At 66.6% G+C, this 23903-nt stretch overlaps 1 protein-coding gene across 4 annotated transcripts in view; it reads right to left on the bottom strand.

The window, feature by feature from the left end:
• Positions 1–5093: 5093 nt before the first annotated feature.
• The window catches only part of EXD3 (exonuclease 3'-5' domain containing 3), an 82649-nt gene continuing 63839 nt past the window's right edge, over positions 5094–23903 (bottom strand). For all 4 annotated transcript variants that reach the window (XM_066366574.1, XM_066366573.1, XM_066366575.1 and 1 more), the window contains 3 exons: positions 9148–9244; positions 5746–5781; positions 5094–5476 (listed from right to left, as the gene is read on the bottom strand). In XM_066366574.1, the coding sequence (XP_066222671.1) occupies positions 5163–5476; positions 5746–5781; positions 9148–9244 (447 nt within the window). In that variant the 3' untranslated portion in view covers positions 5094–5162. The remainder of the gene's footprint in view (positions 5477–5745; positions 5782–9147; positions 9245–23903) is intronic.

The following is a 23903-nucleotide window of genomic DNA, read 5'->3' as shown; positions in this document are numbered from 1 at the left end:
GGGCAGGGCCGGGGCGGGCCGAGTCCGGGGGCGTGTCCCGGCCGCGCGCTTCGCTGCAGGGGGCGCTGGTCGCCGGCTGCGCGGGACCGGGAGCTGGGAGGCCGTAGGAGGAGGTCCCTGCGCCGCCGCGCCTCCGCCCCAGACCTCCGGCTCCCCTCCCTCCCGGCCCGCCTTCGGTGTCTCTGCCGTCGTCCCACCCACTTTCCCTCTGGCGCCCCGGGGAATTCCAAGCTCCCTGAGCGAACGGAACCTGGCGCGGGCTCCAGGGTGCGCGCGACCCCGAGGGAGACCTGAGCGTGGCCTGTTCCGGGAAGGGGGGTTCAACGAACGTCTCAGACGGGAGGTCCGAGTAGAGACCCCGATCTTACTCCGTCCGTGTTTGCTGAAACTCAGGTCACGGACCCTCCGCGTTCCCAGCAGGACCGACGCGCGCACAGATTAGACCCACCCAGCCCGGCCCTCGGAACACAAGGTCAACACGGGTGACCACTCCACGAACAACTCGGGCGTGCGGCCTCAGCCACGCGGGTCCTTCACGCGCGAAGGCGGCTCTCCTAGCGGGCCGGATTACACCCCGTGTTTTTTCTTCCAACCTGACTGGCATGAACCCAACACCGAGGCTTTCCGCCCAGGGCTGATGAAGAAGCCGGGTTTCTACACGAGGAAGCCCAGGGCTGGGGGCGGTGGGGCGGGCAGCTCCTCGGGAGGGGCGGTCAGACAGCAGGACCCGAGGGCCTGCCTCCCTCTCTCTCCTGGGCTGCCCCGTCAGCGTGGATGGGGACAGGAAGGCCTGGCCAGGTGAGCTTCCCCAGGTCAAGCACCAGGACTACTCCGAAAGGGAACTCTGACGTGACTCATGTCCAAACTGTAAACCCATTTTTAATTTACACTCTCACACTGCCACCAAATTTCTCCATTAGGGTTTTACAGTTTATAGCTTGGTTGTGGTCGCCAGGAATGAAAGAGAAAGGGTTCACGGAGCTGTAGGCCCGCAGCCAGGCCAGCAGCCAGGCAGCAGGCAGGGACTTGCATTCCTTCAGAGGCTGCTGGGAATTCCCCATGAGGCCCTCTGGGCCTCAGCTGGGGGGACCACCCTGTTAGGCCTTGTTTGGGGATGGGCTCCCCTCCCCCCCAAGCCTCATCACCCAGTGGGTGTATCCCCACCTTGCTCTGCGCTCTGGGAGAGGTCAGAGCCAAACCACAGGGAGAATTAGGCAAGGCCACCCCGGGGCTGGCTGCCTCCGGCCAGCTGCACATTAAGATCTGATTCTGGCTGATTTCCTTGTGGTCCTCCTGGTAGCCAGGACCCTCAGAGTCCCTGGCTTTGGATTTCCCGAGGCTGGTGGTCTAGCTAGTCTGCTCAGACCTGCTCCTCTCAGGGACTCACCCCCCCCCCCCCAGTAGGTGGGTGAGCCCTGGCTGAGGAGAGACAAGAGCCAGGAGCCCGGGTCCTGGCTCTCTAGTTGTGACCCTGGGGGTGTCACTGCTATTGGGAGCCATTCCTGATCCTTGTCAATCTGTGAGGACGCATCTGTGGCCCAGGAAGGTCTGGGATGCAGCTAAACTGTGAACAGCTGGAGGGTGAGGCTGCTGATCACCCCCAGACTCCCCACCCCCCAGCATCAGGGACCAGGACAGGGGCAGCCTTGGAGTGAGAAAACATGCGACCCTGCCCAGGGCCGGTCCACTTGCTGCCTGCTGCCCCCTGGAACAGGGTGGACGGGGAGGAGCGGCTATACATGTTCTGATGGGCCAGACTTGCTTCCCCCTCATGTCTGTGTTTTTCATGCATCTGCCAGGCCCAGACGTGCCCAGGGCTGTCCCTCGAAGGTGGTGGGTTCACAGACAGGCCCCCGTCCAGGTGGGCTCAGGCCCCCTGGTCTGGAGAAGGGCCTCTGGAGACTGCTGGGCCTGGGAGCAGAGCCTGGGAGAAAAGTCCCATTGACACCCTCAGCGGGCGTCAGGGTGGGCAGACAAAGGGGCCCTGTGAGCTCAGTGTGGGAACTCACGGCCGCCACCATGGGCCATGAAATTGGCAGCTTCAACACCCCCCAGGAGGGACCATGTGGCTGAAGTGGCCACGGGAATCTAGCCTGAGGTCACAGGCCACCCCGCCCGTCCTTCGTACAGGTTAGATAGGTGTATCTGGTCCTGCCACTGACGTGTGGCCATTGCCGGAGCCCTCCTCTCCTGGCTGCTCCTCTGTGGGCTCAGGTGACAGCCACACTCTGCATGGGGAGCCTACAGATCGCTGAGGCACAAGGGTCCTGCCCCTTCACTGTGGCCCAGAGGGTCATTTTGCTCCGCCTCTCGCTGGCCCACACCCCATGTCCCAGAGCTGACCTTGTGCAGCCTAGCCTTCCCAATGCACAGGTTCTAAACGTTTGCTGAAGGACACATCCAAAAAGAGGACATTTGTTCCAAATGCCTTGGGGGGAGGGGGAGGGGGCTCCCTGGGGCTCTGAGAAGCCTTCCCCCTCCCTCCCTGCGTGTGTGTGTGTGTGTGTGTGTGGGGGTGTCATTCACTGGCTCTGAAGGGGAAGTCCATATCTGGGGGGACAGACCCAACCCTGACTACCAGGTTGGACCCCCTCCCCCTGGGTGATGGCCCGAGGTGAAGGCCCGAGTTGGGAGAGATACCCCTTCTCCCTCTGGGAACCCATTTTCTTTGGAGGTTCAGAGCAGTGGGGGTGCGGTCAGGTTGGGGAGCGTTCTGGATGTGGGCCGGGAAGGTCTGGGTAAGGGGATGTAGGAGGACAACGAGGGCACTGATGGGGCAATGGGGGGGCGGCTAACCAAAGGGAGCAAGTCCTGATAACTAAGCCTGCGGCCTCCTTAAAGGTGCTGGGCAGGGGAGGGAGGGCGGGGAGGCCGGTGGGCAGGCGGGCAGTGGGGGCGGGGCTTCCAGCTAATTCATTAAAATGTGTCGGGGAGCGTGGGAAAGAGGAGAGGATTTCTTCCCAGCAGCCCAGACACCTGGTAGAAGGGCTGTGCAAGGATACAGATCAAATAACAAACACTCAGCCAGGCCAGCGCGGCCAGTGCGCAGGAAGGACGCCCGGGGCAGGAACTGCGGCAGACAATCGCGGCGGCTCCTGCCCGCCTGGCTGGCCGCTGAGGCTCCGCCTGGCACCAGGGCCACTGCCCTCCCGGTTGGCCTGGTGTCTGACCCCGGCTTGTGAAGGGGCCCGAGGTGGTCCCCAGGCTGAGGGAGGCTTAGGACCAAGTGTGGGTGTTTCAGAACTAGGGTGCGCTGCCAGCAAGCGGGTGAACCCAGGGGGGTTTGTGGAGGCAGCCAGCCAGCCCGGGGCCGGAGGGCTGGGGAGGCGGAGAGGCAGGTCGGACTGTGTAGGTATGTGCCCAGTCTGCTGCCCTCTGCTCTTTCTAGGGGTGGCACAGAGTAGAAGGGCAGAGTGAGGCTGGGGCTGGACCTGCCAGGGACAGGAAGGACACACAGCCTCCTGTCCCCTAGCCTGTGGTCCCTGGCCTCTCTCCCTGGCTCAAGTTTCTGTCTGTCCAGAGCCTCAGTTCAGAGCAGAGTCTCCAGGAAGCAGCTGTGCTGGGAAATGGGCCGGGCATCCTTACTGCTTCCTCTTAACCCTACCAGGGAAGGAGTGGGGTCCGTCTCCCTCCCAGGACAGGACGCAGGGCCGGAGGTTCTGTTCCTAGAAGTTGCCCCCCAGGGGCAGAGGGTCCCTGCTGGGTTCCCGTTTACATGCTCACCTTGGCCTCCCTGCCTGACCTTGGAGCTCAGCAGTGACCCCGGCCAGCTGGAAGGCCAGGGTTGCCTGTCTGGCTTGGGCCTCCCCTTCCCAGCTGTGGAGTGGCACCCTGGCCCAGCTGGCCCCGGGGTTGCTAGGGGGCCGAGTAGACTGGTGCATGGCACAGAGTGGGTGCTCCAAGGGAAAGGAAAAGATGTCGAGTTTGGCCGGATGCCTGTGCACCCCCTGCATGAACCCCCACCCTGCACACCCCTCAGTCTGACCGCCTCCTGGGGCTGCACCCTGAAGGGGCCGAGAGGCACGAGTACCAGCCCTGGTGTGACCAGGCAGCCAGAGGCAAGGGCTGGCCTGGCCTGGCTGGTGCCCACCCAACACGAGGCCATCACACCTGGACCTGCAGGTGCGTGCCCCACGCCGGGTGGAGGCAACGGCCCTACGCAGGCCCTGGGCCTCCAGCACCCGGAGGCTTCCGCCTGGGCTTCTCGGCCAAATCGGAGCTGGTTTCCGCTCTGGGCAGGACGGACAGGAAAGGGATGTGAGCGAGGGAGGGGTGCATTCCTGGGGGGTGAGCAGGAGGAGGTGGGCGGGGGCAAAGTGCAGTCTGGGACCAGGCCTGCCACTAGCCGGCCCCCTGGCACCCCCTCCTCAGCACACCTGGCCCGGCACCCTCGGGCCCTCCGCGGGGTCAGTCGTGCGGCTGAACCTCTGTTTCTCCCAGTGTGGGCAGAGGAGGGCTAGGACGGAGGCATGAACACACAGGGTGCAGCGACGTGTCCTGTGGTCGCTGGGTTCTCTCCCAGGAGGAGGCCACCCAGCCCTGACCAGGGGTGGAGGAGGGAGACCACGTGCAGGGGTGCCTCCATGAGGGCGGGCGCCCTGCCTCCGGCACCAGGCTGGGCGGAGGTCTGTTCCCCAGAAAGCCCCCCAACCTGGCCTAAGGGGCCCTGGCCCCCAGGATCCCACAGTCTACACTCCTTGAAGCTGGAGGACCGAGGCGCCCCAGCCAGAGGGTTGGCTCTTGGCCTGAGAAGGCAGGGAGGGTGGCATGGAGTAGGTGGTGTTTACTGCCAAGGCAAACTGGGTGGGCTGCCCAGCACACAGGGGGGCCTGTCCACCCCCACCTCACCCCTCCCACCTCACTGAGCTCCGGCTGACTTGGGGAGCCACCTCGGTCCAGCCCCTGGACCTTTGCCCAGACCATCTTCTCCACCAGGCATGCCCTTTGCACCTCCCGTCTGCCTCTCTCCCGATCATCAGGAAAGTTCTCAGCTCGGGGGCCAAGCACCCCGGCCATGTGGAAATTGTCACCTTCGCCCCACAGCTGTGCCTCAGGTGTGTGCAATGACCGATACACAAATGAGTCTGCAGCCACAGCCCACGCAGGTGGGGCCTTTTCCACTTTTATTGTCAGGAGGCGGGCCAGTGGGGCCCGGGGCACTCTCAGGAGGGGCTGCTGGCTCGGCTGGGGGCCAGGCTGGGCTCTCGGGAACTGGGGGCACTGTTCAGGACCTCCTGGAACTGCGAGGTGACACGGCCCAGGTGGGAGCCTTCCCAGAAGACCTTGCCGCAGCCCACGCAGCAGTAGAAGTGTCGTAGCCCCAGCCGCCGCAGCACCCCTGCTGGGACCCCCGCCAGCTGCAGCCGAGTGCCGTTGCCCAGCGTGGCCGGGACGCTGGCCTGCAGGTCTGCCTCCTCCAGCCAGCGGCAAGGGGGGTCATAGGTGCAGCCTCCAGGTGTCTCCCCTGTGGGTGAGCCTGGACAGGTTGCAAACAGTCACCCCGGGGCCCCAGGCTTCTGGTGTGCACTCCCCCAGTTTCCCATCCACCAGACTCTGCTGCATCCCACCAGGGTCCCCAGCCCTCTCTTCCCATTGCTCCCTGCCACTGTCCCCACCACCAGCCTAGGGCACAGGGACCGTCCCCTGAGAGCGGTCCCTCTTCTGGGCCAGGACCCAAACCCCATCTTAGGGTGAGTCCAGGTCCTGGGGCCCCATGTCTCCTCTGTGGGCAGTCCCAGTGCTCACCTGGCTCCCATGTGTCCTCGCTTTGGCCCTTGTCACCTGTCAATCAAGAATGTTAGGAAGCCCTGAGGACAGGGCCCGGTGGCCCCAGCCTCTCCTGCCACCCCCAGCAGAGAGGGGCAAAGGGCAGGGGGCTGAGAAGCCTCGGTGCCAGTCCAGGCCCCTCCCATGGGAACTCACACCTTGGAACGTTCTTGGGGCTCAAAGGTCCTTGAAAAACATGTTCTGGACGCAAGATCAGCCGATTAGGGCACTTGTGGGCCTGAGAACGGGCAGGCGGGGGTGGGGGCAGGGGCGGCCCATCTGTGGCGATGAGCAGATAAGTCCATTGCCAAGCAGTCAGTTGCACAACACGCTAGCACCACAGCCGGGGGGGGGGGGGGTGCCCAGGGCACCTGCTGGAGCGCTCAGGGTGCTAGGGGAGACCCTGGGGGAGAAGCCCTGCGAGGCCCCCCACCTCACGGGGAGCACAGGGCTGCCTGCGAGGGGCCAGGGGCCAGTTCGGGGCTCGGGGCAGGAGAGCTGAGGAATCCCGTCCAGCAGGTGGGAGAAGGGGCCTCCCTAGTCCTGTTGACCCTCGTAATTTGCTTGGCAAACATCTCTCTGCAGATGGCTCTGAATGGAGGGTGCCCCCCCCCCCAGCCCTGCTGCCTCCTCGGAGCCCAGAAAGGCCACGACCTCCTTCTGGCCTCCTTGTCTCCACCCAGCCTGTCTGACCCCAGCCCTTCTCCAGCAGCTCCCGAGACACCAGGGAGCCCCCCGGGTGTGCTGTCTTCCTCCACCCCGGGCCCCCCAGGAGTAGCGAGAGCCTCGCCTCTGGGTGGGACGCGGGGGACCAGGCGGCCTGTGGAGGGGCTGCTTCAGCTCCTCTCCTCCGGGCCTCCAGAGCGCCAAGGCCACAGCTGAGAGCTGCCTGGAGCCGGACACGCGTCAGGACAGCTCCCCCACGGGCAGGTGGCCCCTCGCACGGACACGCATCAGGACAGCTCCCCCACGGTGTTGGTGGCCCCTCACACGGACACGCGTCAGGACAGCTCCCCCACGAGCAGGTGGCCCCTCCTCACACGGACACGTATCAGGACAGCTCCCCCACGGGCAGGCAGGTGGCCCCCTGCACGGACACGCATCAGGACAGCTCCCCCACGGTGCATGCAGGTGGCCCCTCACACGGACACGCATCAGGACAGCTCCCCCACGGGCAGGTGGCCCCTCGCACGGACACGCATCAGGACAGCTCCCCCACGTGCAGGTGGCCCCTCACACGGACACGCATCAGGACAGCTCCCCCATGGTGCAGGCAGGTGGCCCCTCACACGGACACGCATCAGGACAGCTCCCCCACGGTGTTGGTGGCCCCCTGCACGGACACGCATCAGGACAGCTCCCCCACGGTGTTGGTGGCCCCCTGCACGGACACGCATCAGGACAGCTCCCCCATGGGCAGGCAGGTGGCCCCCTGCACGGACACGCATCAGGACAGCTCCCCCACGGTGTTGGTGGCCCCTCGCACGGACACGTGTCAGGACAGCTCCCCCACGGGCAGGTGGCCCCCTGCACAGACACGCATCAGGACAGCTCCCGCACGGGCAGGTGGCCCCTCGCACGGACACGCATCAGGACAGCTCCCCCACGGGCAGGTGGCCCCCTGCACGGACACGCGTCAGGACAGCTCCCCCACGGGCAGGCAGGTGGCCCCCTGCACGGACACGCATCAGGACAGCTCCCCCACGGTGTTGGTGGCCCCTCGCACGGACACGCATCAGGACAGCTCCCCCACGTGCAGGTGGCCCCTTGCACGGACACGCATCAGGACAGCTCCCCCACGTGCAGGTGGCCCCTCGCACGGACACGCATCAGGACAGCTCCCCCACGGTGTTGGTGGCCCCCTGCACGGACACGCATCAGGACAGCTCCCCCACGTGCAGGTGGCCCCTCGCACGGACACGCATCAGGACAGCTCCCCCACGGTGCAGGTGGCCCCTCGCACGGACACGCGTCAGGACAGCTCCCCCACGGGCAGGTGGCCCCTCGCACGGACACGTGTCAGGACAGCTCCCCCACGGGCAGGTGGCCCCTCGCACGGACACGTGTCAGGACAGCTCCCCCACGGGCAGGTGGCCCCTCGCACGGACACGTGTCAGGACAGCTCCCCCACGGGCAGGTGGCCCCCTGCACGGACACGCATCAGGACAGCTCCCCCACGGGCAGGTGGCCCCCTGCACGGACACGCATCAGGACAGCTCCCCCACGGTGCAGGTGGCCCCTCACACAGACACGCATCAGGACAGCTCCCCCACGGTGCAGGTGGCCCCTCACACGGACACATGTCAGGACAGCTCCCCCACGGTGCAGGTGGCCCCCTGCACGGACACGCATCAGGACAGCTCCCCCACGGTGTTGGTGGCCCCTCGCATGGACACGCATCAGGACAGCTCCCCCACGGTGTTGGTGGCCCCTCGCACGGACACGCATCAGGACAGCTCCCCCACGGGCAGGTGGCCCCTCGCACGGACACGTGTCAGGACAGCTCCCCCACGGGCAGGTGGCCCCTCGCACGGACACGTGTCAGGACAGCTCCCCCACGGGCAGGTGGCCCCCTGCATGGACACGTGTCAGGACAGCTCCCCCACGGGCAGGTGGCCCCTCGCACGGACGCCAGGCCTCAGAGGGAGGCGGGAAGGACAGGAGCAGCCGAGTGGGGACAGCGGTCTCCTGGAGAGGCGCCCCGGCCTCGAGATGACCCCACAAGAGGGTCCTAAGATGCTCTTTGTCCTCCCCTGAGAAGGGGGCCCAAGGCTGCCTGCACTGTCCACCGCTGGGCCCCCTCTCTCTGGAGGGTGCAGGAGGAAGTGGTTCCGATGGTCAGGCACAGCCACCGCCCCAGTGGGCAACTTCACAGGCTCTGGGTGCCCTGCACCCTAGTCTTCCCAGTTTTACAAAAAGGGAAACTGAGGCTGGGTCCCCGGGCAGAGCCTGCCCTGGTTGGGGACAGATACCCAGGCTTGTCCTCGTTCCTGTTTGCCCGGACTCGGCAATGCTCAGGTAGCCAAGTGTCACTGCTGCATGGGCGTGCAAGACTCTCCGTGTGTACACCCGTGTGCGTGCACTAGAGCCCATGTGTGCTCCACGCTCAGGGCAGGGTGAGTGACAGCCAAGCAGGGCCCACTGGAGAGAGGGTGGTACCCGCCGCCTTAGAGGGGCCCAGCACGCCTCCACTCCCTGGTCCCCTGCACGGGCAGCCTGCATACCACACAGACAGGAGCTCGGACGCACCCCGGTCCAGCCCGAGTGTCCTCTTTCCACCTGTCACCAGCTGCAGGCGAGCCCCGGAGCGGCTGGCACCTGGGCTGCCGTCCAGATCCCACCACGCCCGCGCCCGCCTCCCTCCCCCAGGGGCGTGCTTACCGGTACCGCCGCGGGGGCTTTCCTGGTGGCCGTTGAGCCTCGCGAGCTGGGTCATCATGTCCTTGGAAACCTTCAGATACTGGTCACAGTTACAGGCCTAGGGGCAGAGTGGGTGCTGAGGCCACAAGAGGCTCCCTCCGTCCCCCAGCCCCCCAGCCCGATGCTCCTTGTCGCTCCGGGTCTGGCCAGGGTGTTTCACGGAGACAAAGGACACGTCCCTTCCTTTCCCTGCAGAAACACGGGCAGCACCCCACTTCCTGGGAGTCCTTCCCAACCTCAGCAGCTCCTAGTGGCTCTGGGGTGGTCTCCTCCAGCTCCCGAGACCCTGAAGGCCACTGCCATCACCCTGGCTGCCCTTCCCAACCCGAGTCTGGGAGGACAGAGCCAGGCCTGGGTGCTGCCCGGCGTTGGCTCGGCACAGGTGGGGGAGGCCAGGCCCAGCAGCGGAGGGTCACAGCAATGGCTGCCCTGGCCTCGCAGCTGTCTTGGGGACAGCCGGGGCCATTTCAGTGTCCGTGTCTCTCTGAGCTGCTTCGCGGGCCTAGCGCCAAGACTGTGAGGGGTCAGGAGTGAAGCCACTCTGTTTCTGTTCAGAGTCCTTGTCTGGGACACACAGTGGGCTCCGGTGAGCTCAGGTCAGCCCTGCCGTTGCTCTCCCGGACTCTGGGTTGTGGGCAAGTCCTGGAGAGTCAATCCTGCCCTCTCAACTCAGCTGCCCGGGGCTGTTCCATGCAAGTTACTACCTGGCAGGTGTGAGAAGGGACCCCCGGACCCCTGGGGGATGGGAGAGTGGAAGGGGTCTGCGCCCACGGAGACCCGGCTCCCAGGCAGGTATCTACAGAGCTGCACACACTGGTCACAGCCCCTCCTGACGGGGGACGCCAGTGTGCCAGCTTACGGGAGGAGGGTGAGTCAAGAGCAGGCCCGGGGGCGGTGTTCCTAAGCCACAGGAGGGATGGGGCTGCCACCTGTGCTCCTGCAATCCCTCCCGGCCCCTCCTGGGTGAGCTGGGCAAGTACCCGGGATGACATGGCTCTGGGGGCAGGTGGGTGGGCGGTGGCCTCGGGCCCTGGGAGCTGCAGGGTGAGCCCATGTCAGGGGCCGGGCCTGCCCTGCCCCCACACACCCCTTTCCCACGGGCCTTTCGACACTTTGGGCTAACCTGTGGCCTCACTGCTACATTTCCAGGACTGCATCTGGCCAGGGGGCCATCTCTGCAGGAAAGACCCAGCTGGGCTGGGGCAGGGCTGATCCCAAAGCAGAACCCTCCTCCACAGGGGGGCGTCTCCCGTTCCCCTGCCACCCCACTCAGCTGGCCTCTGGCCCAGGTAGGCAGCTGGGGGCACTGCTCCCCTGGTCTCAGGTCTAGGGGGCTCCCGGGGCCAGACGTGCAGGCAAAGCCCTGGCTGCAGGTCTGGCCCACGGTCACTCCATGTCCAGCCTTGCTGCTGCCCTGTGCTGCCTGGCACAAGGGCCCACGCTTCCCCTGTCCAGGCCACCTGAGGGGACAGTGCCCGCAGGTTGTAGGAGGGACCAAGCAGCAACAGGAAGGTGGTGTGGGGTCCTCTGTGCGGGGTCCACCAGCCTTCCCAGGACCTGGGCTGGCTGTGCATGCCAGGGCGGGGCTGCCAGCTCACGCTGAGTCACGGCACGCAGACAAACGCCTGGTGCCATCCACAGGGACCTGGCCACGCCCTCGGGAACCACCAGTGCCGGTGTTCCCACGGCTGCTGCCCACTGTCCCCCTGATAGGGCCCTGAGAGGCCCTGCCCCCACCCCGGGGCTGGAAAAGCCGGTTCCTCACCTGCTTGCCCGCCCTCTGCCCGGCCTCTCCCACCTGCAGGAGGGCCTGGCAGCCTGGGCTCCCTGTCCCTCTCCTGTCCACTCTGGTTCAGCAACCTTCGCCTGCCCACCTGCCGTGGGTGGGCAGCGGCTGGCTGCCCCTCAAGGGAGGCTGTGGCCCTGCCCTTGAGTGTCCCTTTGAGGTCGGTCCCTCTCTGATGCCACCGAGGGGGGCAGCAAGCAGCAGAGCCTCTGGCCTCCCATTTCGAAGAAAGAGGGCTTCTGAGGGGCTGAGTCACTCGCTCAGCTGCAGGGTCCCCTCAGCTCCAGCTGCCGGTGTGTGCAGGTGGCATCTGAGTCATGCTCACTTCCTGGGTGGGCCATGCAGACCCCAGCATTGGGATGCCCATGGGTCTGCATGGAGACTGGGGTGGCACCCTGGATAGGGGTCCTGGGTCCCCCCTGGCTGCCCTCCAGCCTCTGTGGCACCCCCCCACCATCCAGTCAGGGAGCCTGAGGGCAGGGCTGGGCTGGCCACCGCCCCCAGATCCTGGCTGGGAGGGAGGGGCCAGGTGAGTCGGGGCAGGAGGGGCTGGGAAGGTTCCTGGCTCCCTGGTCCCAGGGGTCCGCCTGTGTGCCTGGTTCCCACGGCTCCTGAGGCTGCTCAGAGCCAACGCCTGCCGTGCCACCTGACTCAGGGCAAATCAGGGACAGCCTTGGGCAGGGGTAGGAGCCCACGGGCATGAGGCTGCCTACTGGGGGCTGGGCCACCACAGGGACCTGGTTCTGGGTTCCTGGCAATCTGCCCTGTGCAGCCCCTGCAGCCCCAGGCCCCAGGAGGGTGGGACAGACGAGAGGGTTGCTCCAGCCACTTCCCTGGGAGGTAGATCTCGCTGGGCTTCGAGAGGGTTTGAGCAGGCGTCATAGTGGGACCTGGAACACCTGCCCTTCCTCTGAGGGTGAGACTTGGGGGGTCAGGCAGCTGGAGGGCTGAGGTTTCAGTTACCAGGTGCTGAAGGCCACAGCTAAGAGCCAGTCTGCTCTCTGCTGGGAGCCCGGGAATCCCAGCCACACCCGCCAGGGGAGTGATCCAGCTAATGAGCCCGGGCTGATGGAGAGGCCAGGTCCCTGCATCTGTCTGGGACGTGTCCCCAGGAACGTCAGCGCTCCAGGCTGCCCTGGGTGCGAGGCCCACACGTGCACTGCCCTGGCCTGTGGGCCTGCAGGGGTCTACTGTGCACACGCCAAACAGCGGAGCTGGTGCACGGGCAGGGGCTGAGGAGGGGGCTCTTACGGCAGGCTCCAGGCAGGGCCCAGGAATGTGGTGGACGCAGCTGAGAGAGGGCTGTGGAGGGGCCCCTCCATGCTCTTCCCCAGAGCCGAGTGGCCCTTCCTACCACGGAGTGCAGCAAACTGTGCTCAAGGCCTGTGACCACCTCTAAACAGCCCGAGCCCCGAGGCTTCACCGAAGAGGGAAGGGCTGCGACCAGGCAGGAGCGTGAGAGACAACCGTGCTCCCCAGGGTGCAGGGCAGCGCGGGGGGCCTGTCCCGGCTGGGAGCCCCTTGAAGGGCCCAGTCCTAGGGAGGACCTGGGTGAGGCTCCCTGCCCGGCCGGCCGGCAGCCAACCCTGCTCTCCCTGCCCAGCAGGGCCCTGGCGTGGTCAAGAGGCTCAGGCACCACCTTCCCGCTGGAGGAATGGGGCCAGGCCACTCCGGCAGCCTGGTCTGAGGGGCTTCTCCTCTGTGCTCAGCTCAGGCACCGACCGCCCGGGAAAGTTGGGCCCCCTTGCTTCTGAGCAAGGGGCAGGGCTATGGGAACCAGGGCTCCAGCAGGGGCCTGCCCACTCCTGCCCCTCGCGCCCCAGCAGAGCCAGGACCTGTGCAGGGGAGGGGGGGCGTGGTCAGTCTGGTGCCCTAAGCGCCCCATTCTGGGATGTCTGACCCCCCAGCAGGGAGGGTGGGAGCCTGGACCGAGAAGCTGGGACATACTCTGGAGTAATGGGTCATTTCTCACTCAGAACCAACTGGGAGAAAACAAAGCACAAGGACTCGAGGAGAGTCAACATCGCCCCCACCCCAGGGCTGCCTCCAGTGGTTTCCGGAACCTCTGTGAGCAGTGTCTCAGATGCTCACGTCAGGGAGACGGGAGACACAGGCCGGTCTCAGCTCCAGGACACCAATGTCCCCAGTCCCCAAGGTGACTGCTGGGCACAGCCGCCTCCGGCACTGTCCAGGATTCTACCCGGAGACGGATGGGTCCCGCCGCTCACCTGGCCAGCTTGTCTACCTTAACCGCCCCCCCCCCCCCACCAGAGACGCTCCAACAAATGGGGCCAGGTGCAGGACAAAGGGCTGGGATGGAGACCCCAGCCTGGGGTGTTGCCCTGACACCTTGCTGCATGGAGTGGGACCGGCCAGGAGGAAGCAATTAGGCGCCCGAGGCCTGGGTCTCCTCCACACCTCACTTTCCCACGCTGTCTCAGCAGCCACTTGTGGGCCCTGAGCCATCTGCTCTCAAAGGTGACACGGCCCAGGAACCTCCTCCGAGACAAGCTTGTTGCCCCGCGTTGCCCAGGAAGACCCCGTTGTCCCCAGCACTACGGGGTGCTGTTCCTCCCAGCCTGGCCCTGGTTACCCCTGGAGCTGGGCTGGAGCGGGGGCCGGAGGACTGGCTCCTTCCCCAGCAGCTGGCCCAGCCCCTAGGTCCCCAGGGCACTGTGGGATGTGAAGGGGCACACGCTGGGGGCAGGAGGGCCAGGCCGCTGGCCCCTAGGGAGGCTCCTGGCCTGGAGTGTGCCCTCGCCTGCTCTTCTGTTCTCATGAAGCAGGCTCCGTCCCTCAGCTCCTTGGCGTCGCCCTCAGAGCCTGAGACCTGGGATGGTGGCCCTGCTGGGGACTTGGATTGTGCGCCCAGCCCCCTGGCCCAGGAAAGTCTATTCCCACGGGCCTGGCCCCTCCCCCACCCACCACTGCCCATCCCCTTTGTGGGGCCAGGACAATGTCTGCACAGACAGAGCGGGGGATGGGCCTCAGGCGCTGTCAGCACAGCGCTGATCCCCTGGGGGGTGGGGGTGGGGCGGGTCACAGGCCAGGCAGAGTCCCCAAGGGGGCCAGGTCTGGGTGAGTGTGCAGGAGCCAGCCCTCGGCAGGTCTCTCTTATAAGCACCCACATATGACATATGAGCCGTGTGCGTCTGTGCGATCACCAGGCAGGGATGTGAACGGGGGGTACCTGTGACCTCAGGTGTTCCCCTGCCCCTGTGTCTGTGCGCACAGCCTGGACGGGCACCCGTGGGCACCACACGGGGCAGTGACAGAGGTGTGACCCAGGCCTCCATTTTTGGGGGTATGAAGATCCCTAAATAACAGCCTCTCCAAGCAGATGGGGAAGGGATTGTGGCATCTGGGGCTTTCCTGGCTGGGCCAGGCTCAGAACTTACGCAGCCTCACAGGGTTTCCTGGCCTCATAGGAAAGTGTGGGCCTGGAACCCCTGAACTGGATCCTCCCCTCACTCCTGCTTGGTCCACCTCCTGCCATGGGGACAGGAAGGCCACCTCACCTGCCTCAGACTTTCTGGGAGTGGAACCCCCATGGCCTAAACCCTGAGCACACTTGCCAAGTGGCCGAGGGAGGCCAAGAAGCAGCCGGGCATGGCTGGGGTGAAGGTGGAGCGTGCTGGTCCCTCTGAGGGTCAGGGAGGGAAGGCGGGGTTGGCACAGGGTGACCACTGGGGCCTGCAGGGGAGGCAGTGCCGCCCAGGGTCACCCCTGCCAAGGACATAGAAGTGGCTGCAAACAGGACAAGGTGGCAGGCCTCCCACTCAGTGCCCAGCCCCACCCTGGGAACTCTGGGCCCCCAAAGCCTCCCTCTTTCCTACCGCACCACCCACAGCCCAGGGCTCCGTGAGGACCTGGACTGCAGACGCCTCTGTGTAGGGTCCGTGGGGCTGATAGCCCAGCCTCGGCTATCAAAGGTCCATCAGAAGGAGGCCTCACAATCCGGCCTGCTTGGGTGGGCTGGGTTGCCGTCCACCGAGGCAGGCTGAGGGCTCTGAGTCCCCGCGGACGGGTGGCCAAGCCCTCCCGCCCCGGATTCCTGGACTCTGCCATGAGAAAGCCAAGGCCCCCACCACCAGGAAGACCACCGGCCCTGAGTGGGAACTTCAGATCAAGTGTGGGACATTTCCTGTGAGCAGGTGCTCCGTGTTGTGAAGTCCGCTTTCTGCAGGGGGGTCTGCACCCTGGCCTGCCCAGCCTTTTCTGCAGGAACAGAGCAGCAAGAGAGGCCGGTGCTGAAGCCCCGTGGAGGGGTCATGGCTCCCTGTCCCGTCCCCCCCCCCCCCCCCCCGCACAAGGCAGGCCTGTTTGGGATCCCCACAGATTTCTCCATGAGGTGGGGTGGTGGTGGGTATCCACCTGTTCTGGGTTAAGTCAAACAGAAACTGGACCAGAAGATGCCCCTCACTGGGCAACCCCTGGACTAGAGCCCCGCCACCCCCGGACAGCACAGATCTCCCCTTGGCCGCCCCCTCGCCCGGGACCTCCCGTGGCGCCTGAGCGTTACCCCCTCGGCGTATCACTCCACCCGCACCCCACCCGGTCCCCGAGGAGCCCGAGCGGCGCCCCCCATGCCGGGGCTCCCGGGCACCCCGGGCGCAGCGGGCCGTTCCCAGGCGGGGGAGGGGCGGCGGCCGTGAGAACCCGCCGGCGGCCGGGCCGCGTGGGAAAGCGGGGGGAGGGGCGGGCGGGGAGGGCGGGGCTCGCCTGGGAACGGCCCCCGCCCCTGGCCGGCCTTTGAAAGGGCCACTCAGGGCGCCGGGCCGAGATTCAAAAGCAAACGGCCGCCTGCCTGCCCGCCTTCTCGCGCCCAGGCGGGGTGGGGTGGTGCGAGGGGGTGCTGGGGGACCCGGCCCGCCCAGGGCCCGGGGGGGGGGGGTCGGGGGGGGCCTCCTCCCACCCAGGACTGCGGGGGTAGGGAGTGGGGCTGGGGGACCCAGTCAGCCCAGGGCCCTTGGGGAGGGAACAGGGGAAGCCAGCAAGCAGCGCGGACTGGGAAAGTTGGGGAGAGGTTGAGAGCCCAGGCGGGGCCAGGGGTGGTCCTGCGATGCCCCCTCTCACAGAAGAGAGGAGCCCAGCGCTCAGACAGCAGGTGGCAGGCCCTGAACCCAAGCCCTGTAGCCTGGCATCTGAACCTGCCGTCATGTCTCAGGGACCTGTCACCCACTTGGCTCAGGGCTGCACTGGGGTCAGGGGGCCATCTCTGTCCCCTGTGTTCCCAGTAACCCTAAAGTACTCTTCCAAAGAGTGGTAGTGTTCTGCAATTGGGCCAAGGGCGTGGAGGACTTCCTGGAGGAAGCACCATCTAACATTGGAGTTCGGCAGGCCAGGTGGAGAGGGTGGGAGCTCAGATGCTGTAGGAGCGAGGATGTAGGGGGCCCAGGGAGGTTGCAGAGGGCTGGGGTGGACAGGGGCTGGGGTGAGTGGTGTGAGGAGCAGTGTGGAGGAAGCTGGCAGTCTGGGTGAGCACAGGGGCTGAGGTCTTCCTGGCCCCCCCCCCCCAGGGCAACTGAGTCAGGACACACACACACACACACACACACACACACACACACACACTTGTGCCTCATCAAACAGGTTCGCCAAGAAGGGGGAGGGAGCAGTTGCAGCATGAGCCTACTCTCCCCACTTCTCTGAGGGACCCCCACAATCCACCCTTCCCCCTGCCTGCACCTCAGCCTCCAGGAAGGGTGCCAGGATTGGTAAGCAGGCCTCTCGCTACACAGAGCTCCTTCCCCTGGGGCCCCTCCCCCTCCCGGACTCGCAGGGGGCTCACCCAGGTCCCACTGCCCAGGCAGGACTCCCAGACCCCACCAGCCAAGCTGCCTGAGGGGGCGGGAGGGGGAAGTCCCCACTCTCTAGCCTCTGTCTTCCTTCCTGCAGCCGGGGAAGCAAGGCGCCCAGGTTGCTGGGGGGGGGGGGCATGCATCCACAGGTCCCTGCCCTGACATCAGTGGAATGTCACTGCCCAGCAGACCCTGCTGTATCACCTTGAGGACCCTGACCAGACTTAAATCACAGCTGCCCTGTCTCCTTTACCTGCAGACCCTTGGGCCCTGTCTCTTCCTCCCAGGCCCAGTGGACAGCCGGTCTGCAGAAGTCAGGCCTGCTGTCCTGAGCCGGACCCCATGGCCACCAGCACACATGGATGGGTACTGATGGACACTGAGATTTGAATTTCACGTGGTTTAGCTTGAAGACTGCGGAGTGCTGACATCAGGGTCAGGTGTGCCCCTGAACCTCGGGGTCCCGCAGACTGGGGGTAACCCCACCATGTGGAAGGCGTGCCAGGGCACTCTGCCCTTCTTCCCTGTTTCTCCCAAGCCCACTTCCAGGCTGCAGCCAGACCCTGGGGGCGACGGGTTTAGGAGCTGGCCTTTGCCGTGTCTGGCCAGTGGTTGCAGAGGGCTTCGGAAAGGAGGACCCCGGCCCTCTCCCAGGTGGTGAGACTCCCTTCCACTGACCCCAGGCCCGAGAGGACGGCATGAAGTCGCCAGTCTTGCTCCGGAAACCTCTCTGCTGCCCCTCCCCCGTGCTCCCAGCTGCTGGTTCTCAGCTGCACCAGCTGCCCTCGGCCCCTCCACACTGGCCGGGCTCGGGGCTGGTGTCGTGGCCTTGGGTGTGTCTGTGCACCACGGACAGGCTGAATCCCAACGACAGATGGGCACATATGCCTGCCGATCCGTCCGCAGCCTGGGCGGCATGGAACCCCCGTCTGGGCTGCACGCTCGTCCTGTGCTGGGTGCGTCCTCTGAGTCTCAACTTGAGGCTTGCCACCCCTTTTGGAAGTGGCAGGACATGTGTTTACTCTTGTCAATGTTCAGCGGTGCAGCCAGAGAAGCCTGTCCTGAGGGGCCCCCAGACCGCTGACGGGAACACCCATTAGAAGCACATGGTCAAGACGAAGGTCTAGAGAGGAGTGACACTGACTACTGGGTCTGGGGCATCCCCCCCACCAGACAAAGGAAAGAGAAAGGGTGTGAAACAAGCTGGGGACTTGCACACCCCTGTCCCCAGGCACTGGGGTAGAGATGCCGCTGAAGGTGCCTCCGCTTGGCTGGTCCCAGGGGTGACACACCAAGGGCGGCTGACTGCCGGACAGCACCCCAGCAGCAGCGGAGGTGCAGTGAAGGGCGTGGGTGACATGCTGCCTCAGCAGTGCCAGGGTCCCTTCCTGAAGCAGCTGGGGTTGGACCAGGACTGCCAGGAGCCAAAGGGCCACAGGTGTGGGGTCCAGGTCCTCAGTTCCCCAAGGGCCATCTGGTGAGGACCAGGCTCTTCTGGAAGGGGCAGGGACAGGGGCAGAGGAAGAGGCCCCACCACCTGTGGGAGGGCCTGGGTGGCCTCGTGGGTGCTGGGAGCAGCCTGGGCCCACCCTGCTGCCACCCCTGGGGGTCGTGCCGGCCTCGTCCATTCGGTCATCACCGCAGCCAGCGTCCCGAGTCTGGGGTAGTGCCGGACCCCAGTCTTGCCAGAACCTGCCTAGTAGCTCCGACTGCCCTCGACACTCCAAGACGGCTCTGGCAGCCCCACGGGGTCCTCCCCCAGACCTCCCCAGGGCGGCCCCTCTCGTAGCCTCAGAGCAGGGTGGTGGCCATCCCTCCCACAGCCTTTGTGCCTGTGTGACCCCGGGGGCACCAAGTGTGGGAACCGGGCTGGGGGCCTCCAGCACAGCAGCACAAAGGCCGGGAGGGGTGGGGTCAGCTCTGCCGAGCCTCTTCCTGTCTGTCCCTCCGTCTGGGGTTGGTCATCGGGAGAGAGGCAGGGGTCTCCAGACCTGGGGATGAGGCCAGGCCTGGGCATCCCGGCGCTTGGGGGTGGCCACCGTGGAGTCCCCCTGACACGCTACATTTTGGGTGCCAGCATCCCCAACATGGAGGACGCTCCCTTTCTCCCACTCGGGCCACGGCCCGCTCCCCATCACAGCGAGGGGACCAGAGGGACGGTAAAAATAGACGCTTTGCCTGGCCATGTCAGGGGTTCGTGCGTAGGCTTTTTTTTTTTAAACTCAAATTTCTTTGATAAAATATTTTCCCATGGTGGACGGCACTGGGAATGTCCTCTTGGCAGCCGCTGCTGATGGATAATCCCAGGCCCGGATCGCCAGCGTCAGGGGTCACAGGCCCGCCCGCCCGGCACAAAGAGCCCACCGCCCCTTACCCACCAGGCCCGTGGTAGGTGGGCCTGCGAGGGTCTCTGTCCTCACAGCAGGTGTCTCAGAAACCCAGCCCCAGTGCTCAGGGCGCCCACCGCGGGCAGCGGCGGCCGGCTCGTGGTCCCGCGCTGGGCACTGGGGGAGACACGGCCGCGGAGCCCCCGGCACAGCCCTGGCGGCCCCGTCCCACCGGCACTCCCTTCCCGAGTGCCCCCCGATGTGCCCGCGCGGAGAGCGGCCGGGCTTTCTCTGGGAATGCTCGGGCGCCGAGTGGGTTTCCCCTCTGGGAATGGCACCAAAATAGCAGAAGGAAGGAAAAGAAATGGAAACTCGGCCTGGCGGCCGGAGTCCCCGGGGAGGCGGCCAGCTCCAGCCGGGGCGGGGGCAGCGGAGGCCCCGAGCCAGCGTCCAGGGTGCTCAGGTCCCTCGGGGTGCAGGGCAGGGGGCCCTTCTCTGGGTCAGTCTGAAGGTACTGCTCTCTGCTGGCCAGCACCTGCTGATGTCCGCGAGGGCTTATGAGCCAACCCAGCCCTCCCTGCAGCCTCTGGGGGCAGAGCAGGGTCGGCAGCCGTGGAGCCAGTCTGGTGACCATGCGGAGCCTTAGGCCATCGCCCTGAGGTGTACGTGTGGCACCTTTTCTAGGCTGGTCAGTGTCCACCGGTGGGAGGACCTCTGCTCCCCCGTGGCCAGCCTTGAGAACAGCGTCTCGGCTGGACCTGGGCTGGGAGTGGGGCCGCTGTGTGCAGGGCTGGGAGTGGGGCTGCTCTGTGCAGGGCTGGGAGTGGGGCCGCTGTTCCCAGCTGCTGCCCAGGCTGAGCTCTTGGGGTTTGCCGGGAGTGCCACACCCAGGGCCTTGGGAGGCGGGTGGGAATGGGTATGAGGCCTGCCCGGACTCCGTGCCCAGCCTCCGGCCGCTCTCAGCGCGGGCACATCGGGGGGCCCTCAGGAAGGGAGTGCCGGTGGGACAGGGCCGCCAGGGCTGTGCCGGGGGTTCCACGGCCGTGTCTCCCCAGAGCCCAGCGCGAGACCACGAGCTGTGCCGATGCTGCCTCCACTCCCGGTGACTGGGACCGGCCTCTGCCCTGAGCACTAAGGCCACCCGTCGGCTGACACGTGCAGGCTTGGTCCTCCCACCACGCCGACGACACCTCCACAATCCTTGAGGCCAGGTTCCAATTTAGAAACCTTGGCTTCTCAGAGACCCCTTCTCTGCTCACCTGGCCCTAGTCATGCTGGCCTCTCAGGAGGGTCTCATGAACACCTGTGGACCCTGGCTGACACCCAGGGGGTCCTGGCCTGGGCATGCCCAGCTTGCCTTCCTCTGGAGCGGAGCCTGGCTGGGTGCCGCTGGACAGGGGGGAGCCCTGGTGGCTCCCCAGGCTGGCTCCCCACTTCCTGTGGAGGTCCACGAGGTGCCAGTGTCCACCTCACACCAGGCTCCCATCACCTGTCACCCTGTGGCAGCGAGCTCTTCAGAGCCCCCGCCCCTGGTCTCTGCCTGGCACCAACCCTGTTCCCACCAGCCGTGTGTCCTCCAGCACTGGCCAGGGCAGCCGCACGCCAAGCCGTGGGTCCACCCCATTCTCCTCCCTGCGGACCACGTGCATACGGACTGCATATGTATCACACACGGGACAGCTGGGCGGGGCCCCCAGCTGAGCAGTGAGATGGGGGCTGAGGCCGGGTGACCCCCTGCCCCACACCCCTCCCTCCCGGGCGGGGCTGGGTGCCTGCCCTCCAGTCCAGACCCTGAGAGCCCGGACCGAGCCCCTCCCTCCTCCACCACGGGGCCCGTGGCCACACGCTGGAATGCTCTGAACCCTCTGGTCCTCATCCGGCACAGCTGCCACTCAGGTGCAGCCACCACTGCCTCTTACCTGGGCAGGCACAGCGCCCACTCCCAGGTCCCCTGCCTCCCGCCCTGCGGCCAGAACACGGAATCCGTGCACTGCTGCCTGGTCAGCACGTGCGGGTCCCCACCAGTCACGAGCGGGTCCCCACCAGTCACGAGCGGGACCCCACCAGTCACGAGCGGGTCCCCACCAGTCACGTGCGGGTCCCCACCAGTCACGAGCGGGACCCCACCAGTCACAAGCGGGACCCCACCAGTCACAAGCGGGTCCCCGGGTCCCCACCAGTCACGAGCGGGACCCCACCAGTCACGAGCGGGTCCCCACCAGTCACGAGCGGGACCCCACCAGTCACGAGCGGGTCCCCACCAGTCACGAGCGGGACCCCACCAGTCACGTGCGGGTCCCCACCAGTCACGAGCGGGACCCCACCAGTCACGTGCGGGTCCCCACCAGTCACGAGCAGGACCCCACCAGTCACAAGCGGGACCCCACCAGTCACAAGCGGGTCCCCGGGTCCCCACCAGTCACGAGCGGGACCCCACCAGTCACGAGTGGGTCCCCACCAGTCACGAGCGGGACCCCACCAGTCACGAGCGGGTCCCCGGGTCCCCACCAGTCACGAGCGGGTCCCCACCAGTCACGTGCGGGACCCCACCAGTCACGAGTGGGTCCCCACCAGTCACGAGCGGGTCCTGAGCGGGTCCCCACCAGTCACGAGCGGGTCCCCGGGTCCCCACCAGTCACGAGCGGGTCCCCACCAGTCACGAGCGGGTCCCCGGGTCCCCACCAGTCACAAGTGGGTCCCCACCAGTCACGAGCGGGTCCCCACCAGTCACGAGCGGGACCCCACCAGTCACGAGCGGGTCCCCACCAGTCACGAGCGGGACCCCACCAGTCACGAGCGGGTCCCCACCAGTCACGAGCGGGTCCCCACCAGTCACGTGCGGGACCCCACCAGTCACGAGCGGGACCCCACCAGTCACGAGCGGGTCCTGAGCGGGTCCCCACCAGTCACGAGCGGGACCCCACCAGTCACGAGCGGGTCCCCACCAGTCACGAGCGGGACCCCACCAGTCACGAGCGGGTCCCCACCAGTCACGAGCGGGTCCCCACCAGTCACGAGCGGGACCCCACCAGTCACGAGCGGGTCCCCACCAGTCACGAGCGGGACCCCACCAGTCACGAGCGGGTCCCCACCAGTCACGAGCGGGTCCCCGGGTCCCCACCAGTCACGAGCGGGTCCCCACCAGTCACGAGCGGGTCCTGAGCGGGACCCCACCAGTCACGAGCGGGTCCCCACCAGTCACGAGCGGGTCCTGAGCGGGACCCCACCAGTCACGAGCGGGTCCCCACCAGTCACGAGCGGGTCCCCACCAGTCACGAGCGGGTCCTGAGCGGGACCCCACCAGTCACAAGCGGGTCCCCGGGTCCCCACCAGTCACGAGCGGGTCCCCGGGTCCCCACCAGTCACGAGCGGGTCCCCACCAGTCCTGAGCGGGTCCTGAGCGGGACCCCACCAGTCACAAGCGGGTCCCCACCAGTCACGTGCGGGACCCCACCAGTCACGAGCGGGTCCCCACCAGTCACGAGCGGGTCCCCGGGACCCCACCAGTCACGAGCGGGTCCCCACCAGTCACGAGCGGGTCCCCACCAGTCACGTGCGGGTCCCCACCAGTCACGAGCGGGTCCCCACCAGTCACGTGCGGGTCCCCACCAGTCACGAGCGGGTCCCCACCAGTCACGTGCGGGTCCCCACCAGTCACGTGCGGGTCCCCACCAGTCACGTGCGGGTCCCCACCAGTCACGAGCGGGTCCCCACCAGTCACGTGCGGGTCCCCACCAGTCACGAGCGGGTCCCCACCAGTCACGTGCGGGTCCCCACCAGTCACGAGCGGGACCCCACCAGTCACGTGCGGGTCCCCACCAGTCACGAGCGGGTCCCCACCAGTCACGAGCGGGACCCCACCAGTCACGAGCGGGTCCCCACCAGTCACGAGCGGGTCCCCGGGTCCCCACCAGTCACGTGCGGGTCCCCACCAGTCACGAGCGGGACCCCACCAGTCACGAGCGGGTCCCCACCAGTCACGAGCGGGTCCCCGGGACCCCACCAGTCACGAGCGGGACCCCACCAGTCACGAGCGGGACCCCACCAGTCACGAACGGGTCCCCGGGACCCCACCAGTCATGAGCGGGTCCCCACCAGTCACGAGCGGGACCCCACCAGTCACGAGCGGGTCCTGAGCGGGTCCCCACCAGTCACGAGCGGGACCCCACCAGGACGCAGATCTGCTACCCAGCCTTTGAATCTGCCCAACGCCACCCACCCCCCAGTATGCTCTCCCAGCCCAGGCCCGCTCGACAGGGCTTGGTGCTCTCGGCCGGAGGCTGCTGGGGCAAGGGCTCATTGAAGGGCTCACTGAGGCTGCCCTCCAGGCCCGGCCCTCGTGGGTCTGACAGGGGACCAGGCTGCTCCCCAGCACGGGGCTTCCCAGGGCGCCAGTGGGGACTTCCTCCCAGTTCCCCAACTTCCTGTTTTCTCAAGAAAACGTACCAGCAGAGGCACTGAAAAGCTCATTAAAATGCCTCCCTGCTTCCCGGACATCCTGGGGTCTGCACACTCGCCGCTCAAGTACAAAGAGGCAGCAGACCCAGTTCCTGTCCTCCGGGGCCCAGCCTGACGGAAAGGCCTGGCGTGCTCCTCCGGCTGCCCAGAGGCCACTGTGGGCCCCGGCCGGGCAGGGGCCTGAAAACAGGGGCTTCCCTCCGGCCTTCCTTCCTCCCACTGCCGGACGCCGGCCCGGGGGAGCTGGCAGGAATGAGCCAGGTGGGCGGGTGCAGTGGTCTGCTCCGGGTCGTGGCCCAAATTCCGGAATATTCTGGGAGTAGCCAGCACTCTGTGCCGGGAGCC

The sequence above is a fragment of the Saccopteryx leptura genome, chromosome 2 (assembly GCF_036850995.1).
Source record: "Saccopteryx leptura isolate mSacLep1 chromosome 2, mSacLep1_pri_phased_curated, whole genome shotgun sequence".
NCBI lineage: Eukaryota > Metazoa > Chordata > Mammalia > Chiroptera > Emballonuridae > Saccopteryx > Saccopteryx leptura.
The sequence above is the reverse complement of the archived record's forward strand: the minus strand, read 5'-3'. Positions and strand labels throughout refer to the sequence as shown.